The 8,427-nt window shown below is 43.9% G+C and overlaps 1 protein-coding gene across 9 annotated transcripts in view; it reads left to right on the top strand.

Moving 5' to 3' along the window:
* Window positions 1–8,120, top strand: part of rbms3 (RNA binding motif, single stranded interacting protein) — a 378,321-nt gene extending 370,201 nt beyond the window's left edge. For all 9 annotated transcript variants that reach the window (XM_014013118.1, XM_014013116.1, XM_014013117.1 and 6 more), the window contains 3 exons: window positions 4,318–4,407; window positions 6,909–7,033; window positions 8,042–8,120. In XM_014013118.1, the coding sequence (XP_013868572.1) occupies window positions 4,318–4,407; window positions 6,909–7,033; window positions 8,042–8,045 (219 nt within the window). In that variant the 3' untranslated portion in view covers window positions 8,046–8,120. The remainder of the gene's footprint in view (window positions 1–4,317; window positions 4,408–6,908; window positions 7,034–8,041) is intronic.
* Window positions 8,121–8,427: the final 307 nt, after the last annotated feature.

Here is an 8,427-nt window from a genome sequence, read left to right as displayed (position 1 = left end):
TCCCTATAGACCTGTCACAATAAGAAATTTTGTTGGACAAATTGTCTCAGAAATCATTGCAATTAACAATCGTATTGTTCGGAGACCATTTTAAACTAACATAATGATACTGCATACATGTCAAGTTGTACAGATTGTTAATAATTTATGCTCATTTTGCAGGTATACGGAAGTATAGAGCTACCTCAGAGTTTTTTTAAGTTTTACGGATTTTTTTCATTTTCAAATTTATTTAACGGGTCAGAGCTTGTAGGACGTTAAAAATCAAATTGTACAGGCTCATTATACAGGTAAATGTCTGAAGGAGTTGACATGTACGAAAGCCCCACTCCCACCTCCTGCGAGCTTATAAAGTTCACTGAACTTTATGAAATTTACCTACATAATCAAAGTTACAAACTGACCTGGACCAGTGATTGGGAAAACAACACACAACAACTACTAAAATCGCTTCCCACCTCCTCTATCCAAGCTTACACAATTTATTCTGTGTGTGTCTTACTCTGGCTTCACAAAATAAGTGGGGTCACCCTCACGGCGCTTAYGAAATTTACGCAAGTTCACAAAATTGATGTCAAGTTACGGACAGACCAATACTGGTGATATGACAACACAACAACAGCTGCTGAAGCTGTAACGTCGCTACCCACCTATCCAACAATTTATTTGTGTCCTCCTCCGGCTTCATAAAATAATTGCTGTCACCCGCACGCTGCTTATATTATTAATGCAAGTCTACGAAACTTATGTAGTGTAGATAAAAAAAAAACAACTCTCAGCAAAGCCAATGTTTGACACGGTGCCCTGAGTCGTCGTCAACTGAAAGGAGTTCACTCCTYCCTACACTAAGAGAAGAAAWMAAACATGCAGGAAAAYGAAAATCATCACCCTCATTTTAATTTATTGTGTGATTACCTGATGTACTGCTTATCCTGACAGGCCTACCCTCCTACTTTCTTTGTACTTTGTTTCCAATGAGTCCAACCATCTCGTATCCGAATATTGACATTTTTAAATACTTGGCAAGCGAAGGACAGAAGAATAAAGTTCAGGACAAAAGTTCTTTCTAAATGAGAAAAYAAAGTGACTGAAGATCCTATTTGTTTGTGAAGTTATCTGATCTATGTCAGCTAAACAGTGGCTCATTCCTTGGATTTARGAGCCTTTTGTGTCAGAATGATTCATAGGTCAGAGTTAACTTGCTTAAACAAATAAGCCTTTCTATTAAAATGGTCATGTATGGAAAAGAAAGCAGTAAAAGGAGAATTGATGTAACCACACTTTAGTTAAAAAGAACACAAACCACCTAAATTTTAGTTGAAAAAATTGGAAATGTAAAAAAAAAGGGGGTGAAATTATTGCCACTGTTAGAGGTCCCGGGTTCAAATCCYGGACGAGCCCCCACATGTTACRTCCACCAGGCTCATTTGGTGGGGTAACATGAAAGGAGACCACACAAGGATTAGTTTACTTCAARAAAATAATAATTTATTAAATTAAACTAAAGAAATAAACATCAAAGGGAATACCAAACCAAATGAGGATYAGGAGGGAGAGAGCTGCAACTCCAAACGCTGCAAGGAAATAATACAGCAGAGAAACYATAGGGCTGTAACACAGGTTTAACCAAGAGGGCTTTGGTAAGTCCTCCTGTCTGTGCTCACATCCAAAGTTCATCACTCCTCTAGTGGTTAGAATCTCAAAATAGMCTCTTGAAACGGTTAGTGGGCTGCTATTTGAATCCACGTACGCATGTGTTTCCTGTAAAAATCCCCGGCTGGTGACTGACTTTACCGGCACAAATCGCTGTAAGCACTTAACAAAGCCCAGAGGCGAGGATATTCAGAGCTTTTCCTTGTAAAGTGGAAGAGCACTGTAATTCCCTCCAGCAGTTCCCACTGTGTTGGACACCCACAGCACAGATCAATAGTCATCAGAGCCCATCCCCCACGCCGCTCCACCATTAATAACCCTACACCGACTGAAATGCTCTTGCCTTGATCAAGTGTTATCCTTCACCTTGTGGATGATGCAACAGAGCGGCGTGTCATCGCTGAGAGGATGGATGGACTGAGTGACGGACCAAAAGAAAATGCTGCAGAGCTGCATTTTAAAGGAGAAAAAAGTGGGACTCTCAAAGCCCAAACTGTCCACTTCCTCCTTGTAGCCACCAAACATAAATTGTCTTATTGTGGTGCAGAGTCCCAAACCACCATGGTACCAGAGTATTTCTGTCTATGCTATGGATTTTCATCTTGGCGTTGCTGCATTGCGGTCTGAATTTACACCGAAGTCGCGAGCGYGTGTCATGGAGAGTGATGGCAGAGAAGAGGCTTAAGGAGTCTACTCACACCAGCCTCGTTAAGGAGCTATTCAAGCCTCCCGTTCATCATATACACGCACCCACCATCTGCTTCAGGCCCAGCGTGTGTGTGTGTGAGCGTGTGAAAGTATAGATGGGGCTGAGTGTGTCTAAGCTGAAACGCCATTTATCGCCAATTAGGGATGCTTTATATTACCCAAACTTGTCCCCCGACTATGGACGAGGAAGTACTAAAGGAGGCGAAATTGGACGGAAATCATCGCCGTCACCATGGCAACCCAATTCACCGTGTCCGGGCTTGACATCCTCCCTGGATTGCCACGCGGGCAATTGCCGGATTGTGCTTTGCTCAACCTGCCACATTAAATAGGTTAACTAATGGTCGCGATAGAAGGGAAAACCTTATTAAATTTCCTCGTTAAACGCAATTTGAATTCCTTTTTGCAGAGAAATATAACATTTCAAACAGACGTTCTCCCCGTGACAGGGAGATTGTGATAATGGCTAATTATCTCTTACTTTCCTTCRTTTGCTTTCATGCAGCCCTCACAGGTGAGTTGACGGGATAAGTTAATGGGGAGGAGAGGCGAGGACCTCGAGTCCCGAGGAAAATTGGTATGCATGGTTTGGATTCGCCAGGGAGAAGGTCACTTCAACCATCTGATAGAGCAGTTTGAAAGAGAAGGAGTAAAAAAAGAGAGGGTGACAGGAAGGTGAGAGGGAAGAGAAGGTGGGGGGTGACACGCAGAGAGGTAATGTGGGAACGTGTCAGGAGGTCTGGATCCGCTGCCTCACCCTGACAGCCCTGAAGGTGCGATAACCTGCGATTCAAAGACCCACAAATGAACGCACACTAACATCCATTCCAGGGTTTCCTCCCGGCTCTGTGCAGCGACGGTGGGGGGAGTTAATCACCCGTGTCCCTGGCCTTTAGCTGCTCTCATTAGCGGCGAGCGGTGGAGCCGTACCCGATCCATTAGCGACGCTGCCGGTAATGACACTTCACCAGCGTCGCCGGGCCTCTAGCCAAGAAAGACTCGCCACGTCCCCGTCCGCCGCTGCCTCCCGCCKCCGCCGCGCTTTTTTAACAACGAAGCGGGACGGAGAAGCAGAGCAAAAGGGATTGTGCCGCCTCTTTTGTTCAGTCCGGAAGGCAACAGGAAGACTAGGAGAGGCAGCCCCAGTGGCTTTGATCTGGGATCGCATCCGTTGGCGCTGTACTCGCGCCGTCATCGTTCCAAGCCTCTTTGTCATTGTTTTTAACACAAACAGAAGCAGACATGTGATGTATGTATCACACAGCTGCATGGTAGGACACAGACACGTCGAGCTGCGCGGGCTCGTGTTGGTCGTCTTTTATGCGCAGGCACGTGCTGATTAAAAACAAGCTCACGTTATCGTCACAAAGCTSTCGCAGAAAAAAACATCCTGCTGCAGACCGTCGCCTCATTCATGTTGCATGTGAACCCCCCCCCCCCCGGCTGTCATGTAACTAAACCTGTGTCACGTTTGTAAAACTCCCCATTGCAGAGCGAGTTAAAAGCCAGAGCAGGCATGACTAAAGGAATATAGGCCACAGGCAGCAAACCTCCTGCCTTTCTCTTCCCCTCCCTCTGTCCTCCACACATTTAATTCCCTCTAGACTCTTCTTATTACCACCTTTTTTTTTCCCTCTTCGGCTGTGGCCCGGTGTGTTTGCTTGCCTTTTGAAGTTTTGGTGGGACAGCAGGACATCTCCCTCCTCTTTTGTTCGTTTCTCTTACTGATCTGAGCRTTTACACGTGTTCTTCCAGCGCCCTCCAAAGGATGTTTCCGGCACTGCACCCTGGCTTTTCCCAACAGTTGTGGAAATAATGACACTAAACGAGTGTTCCAGGGAATTATAAATGCGTTTGATGTCAGAAAAGTATTTGTAGCTCTAATGAGCGACTCAGGAATTTTCATGTGAAATGTTTGTGTTTTGAGTATGCGTGGGTGTTTTGTGTGTGTTTCAGTACATGACTGCTGCTGCTGCCGCGGCGCCTATGCAAGGGACCTACATTCCCCAGTACACTCCTGTGCCTCCAACCGCCGTCCCTGTCGAAGTAAGACCCACAAACACACCAAGATTCACAAATCTGTTCCTGTTTTACTCACAGAGGATAGCGTCCTTGTTAATCCACCCCAAAACTTGCTCAACACATCTAAAAAAAAAAATAAATAAATAAAAACTGAAACCATTGTCAAATGACAGATTGCTTTTTGAAGCATGCAGAAATGTTCTTTTGTTCGCTGCAAATAAATAGCTTTGCACCACCGGTGAGTAACTGCAAGCAAAGCACAATGAGTCMGAAGTTTTCTAGCGTTTGGGGAAGACATTTTGAAGTGCGGCGCAGACTTTCCTCGCTGCCTCGGCGGCTCGTCTGAGCTCCTGGCAGGTTCAGGCAGTCCRCGCGCAGAATTGATGAACGCGGGGAGGCGGTGGGCGGGCAGGGGGGAGAGCAGGCGAGCTGTCTGGCGGCTGACAGTGCGGTCATATTCAGACGGTCTATCAGTCGTGTATCAGATGACAGGGGCTGAAGTGAGACACAGCGCCGGCAGAGCTGCCTCTCCCTCTCCCCTCGCAGCTGGTCCGGGCTGGTAGGTGGCTGGAACATCCGTCAGCCGTGGAGGCCTGGTTAGCCTGCCAGCCTCTGGTCAATGACAGTTCCCCCTGACACATCCATTAGTCGCTCCTCTCYCCTCCTCTGTTCCTCTCTCAGTCTCCCCCTCCTCAGAAAGGCTTCAGGATGAGGGAGTGGGATGGAGAAGAAGGATGTAGTCGTAGCGTAGCCCACGGCACCTTCTGCCTATTTCACCCCCTGTATTGTCCTGTCAGTGGCAGCGTGGGCAGCGGGGCGTCCATCAGCCTGTGTCTGCGGGGCTGATGTATGGACAGGACAACTTATCCTTGAGAGCTTGTTAAAGTTGATTGAGATGACTCAGTGATGGGGGGCAATCAGTAATTCTGGACACATAAAAAGGCTAAAAGGCTTGTTTTGATGGATTTGGTGCACCGAGTCATCTGTAAGGAAGTTTTCTGCTCCAAACACACGTCTCTGATATATTTCAGCTTTAAAGGGGCAATATCATGTAAAATCAACTTTTTTTGAGTTTTATATCATGTTATAATGTTATACTCTCATAAAAAACATGTCCAAAGCCTTGCTTTGACTCATTCATGCATGTTTGAGAAATCCTGCAGCGTTTTTAGGAAGCCATGCTGAGGAGCAAAACGACAGGTGGTGAAACTGAAAGTGAAACCTAAACTGTCTGCTGAGCTCCACTACTTCTCACTCAGTGAAGCTCTTTTCAGATTAAAAAAATACCTTTGAGGAAATGTATTTTCAGATGCCAAGTAAACTGCATCATAGCAGTCCCTGCACCAAAATGGGCGGGACAGAAGCGAAAGGTGGTTCTTAAAGARACARAGGCCAATTTCAAGGCGTTTAGAAGAGGAAGTGATGAGAAGATAAGTTTATTTTCCATTTAAACATAAAAACAGCATTTTAATGACAACTAAAGGTGACATAGATACTTTATTATGGTATAGTATTTAAAWATATGCCTGAGAAACACATAATATTGCCACTTTAACAAACGCTACGTTCACACTGCAGGTCTTAATGCTCAGTTCCGATTTTTTGAAAAAATCYGATCTTTTTGTGTGAACGTTCACATTACATTTTAAATGTGACCTGTATCAGACTCCTGTGTGAACGCTCCACAGTACTGATGTGACATGCATGCGCAGTAAAAGACGTGACGTCTCATCAGCCGGYTTGTTTGTTTACAGAGCTAGCATGGATGCTATATTTTACACATCGAATCGGAAGTTGTTGTTTAATCAGAGCCGATTAAATAATTATCTGACCTGCTTCTTTAGTTCAATGTTTATATCTGAACCTGCCTCTGACCGGGATGCTCCAGTGAAGCTTTTTTTTTTTAACGAAACCACGAGCTGAAAAAAGTATCGACCGAGTTTCGAACTTTAGGATCGATACTCTCTGCGACCCAGGCTGGACATTGTTATTATCATACTATCTACGTGGAAAATGAAAAGTAAAAAGATGAAGCAACTGGACTTGTGTTTTGGAGCTGTAAACACACGGAGCTACAGATTTAAACAGCGAGACTAAAAGTCAGATGAATGTGACATGAGCGTTCACACTGCAGTCACTTTGAAAACAGATATGTATCCGATTTAAAACCACATACTGAAACGGCCTGAGCCGGTTTAGAAAAACTCGGATTTGTCGTTCAGACTGTCATAAAAAAAAATCAGATATGAGTCAGATGGGTCAAAGAAATCGGATTTGGGTCGGATTTGCCTGCAGTGTGAACGTGGCCAAAGTTGCTGGTTCATTACACAAAGAGTGTACCATCTTTACTTTTCCTTTCAGCACTAATATCCCAACAGAACCCATTTTATATACGTAAAAAAATGGCCAAATCTCCAACACAGACAGGTTTACGTTCCCACAGTAGCAGGAGTCCACTGTATGCGCTCACACACAGTTCTCGTTCCGAGCCGAGACATTTCCTGCTGTTTCTATCCCCCCTTCAGGGAGTGGTGACAGACACCTCACCCCAGACAGTGGCTCCTTCATCACAGGAGGTGGCTGGCCAGCAGCAACAAATCCAGGTGGACAGTGCCGCCGACCATGTTCCTGCTTTCTCATACCAGTCCAAGTAAGATTCCCTCGACTGTTGGAATGTGTCAAATCCATCTGTCAGCTCTTTAAAGGGGACATATCAGGCAAAATCCACTTTTTTTAGCTGTTAAATGCACGTTGTTGTGTATTTGGAGGACAGTAATTCTCTTTTCGCTCTTGCTAAATATGTCAAAGGTTTCTGCGCAGCTATATAGTCGTAAACCCCTCTATCAAACTAGAATGAACCAGTCTGGAAGCTGAAGGGGGCGTCGTTTGGATTTAAAGAGACAGCCTCAAAATGAGTTGATCTGAAAAAAGGGGTGAAAGAGGGGCTTGTGGAGCTACAATAAAGAGAAATTCAGACCAAAGTGTTGCAGTTTCATTTTATAAAGACCCAACTGAACGATTTAAAAACTGCATGAAAAAGGATTTAAAAGCATGATATGTCTCCTTTAATATTTAGAAACTGAGCGCAGAAAGTTTGACTAATTTAAGTGACAAATGTCTGCATAAGTTTTGAATTTTTTTAATTTCTATAATTCCTAATGAGAATAAATAAAAGCTGAACTGATTTCCAAAAGGTTCACGCCTYGAGCAAATAAATAAAATAGATTTTCGTCGTTTAAAAGAAAGTATTTCAGAGGGAAATGTCGCCATGTTGTGTGTTTGGATCATTGAGAAGTGTTCTACGATTTATTCAAATATGCACAATGACATGTTGAATTTTTTTATTGATATTGTTTTAAGTGCCCGTTTTTCTCTCCTCAAACTTTGTGAAATAATTTCAGCGAGGTTATTTTAAAGTTCAACAATAATAAATGTTTTATTGGRCAGCCCAGGACTTGATGATGATCCTAAAATGAAGCTTAAAATGATTCAAACGACTCTTCTTGGCTGCTGTTGTCTTTCGCTTGTCGCCTCAGCAGCAATTTAGCTCTTTATTGCGTTGTTAGCCGTCAGCTCTGTTGCTCTTCTGTGTTTGTAAAAAAAATTGTGCTTTGATTACAGCCCCGGCGATCTTTTCTGTTTTCTCTTCTGTTTTCAGATAGCAAACGGCCAGAGCGAATGTTCCTGTGACAGCGTTGCCTTGAGACAGAGGGTGGCTGCACTGTGAATGTGAGGAGGAAAAAAAAAGAGATTACTTCCAGATTGCCCAGGCACCAAAAAAAGAAAAAAGAAACAAAAAAAACAGAGACACTTTTTTTCATTTCCTACCTGGCCTACAAGAAGAAGAAAAAATCAAGACTGAGGCGAAGCGTTCTGAGGAAGGCGGACGAGGGGAAATTACTGGGCACCGTGCAAAGAAGTGAAATTGTTTAGTCTGGGAACCTGCCTAAAGGACTGAGCTGAAGCTTGAAAAGTTTCTCCAGGAAAATTCTCAACTAATTAAAAAAGACCAAAAAAAAAAGGACAAAAAAAAAAAAAAAGAAA

The sequence above is a fragment of the Austrofundulus limnaeus genome, unplaced genomic scaffold (assembly GCF_001266775.1).
Source record: "Austrofundulus limnaeus strain Quisiro unplaced genomic scaffold, Austrofundulus_limnaeus-1.0 Scaffold98, whole genome shotgun sequence".
Classification (NCBI taxonomy): Eukaryota; Metazoa; Chordata; class Actinopteri; order Cyprinodontiformes; family Rivulidae; genus Austrofundulus; species Austrofundulus limnaeus.
Note: the sequence above shows the minus strand (reverse complement) of the source record. Positions and strands in the feature narration are given on the sequence as shown.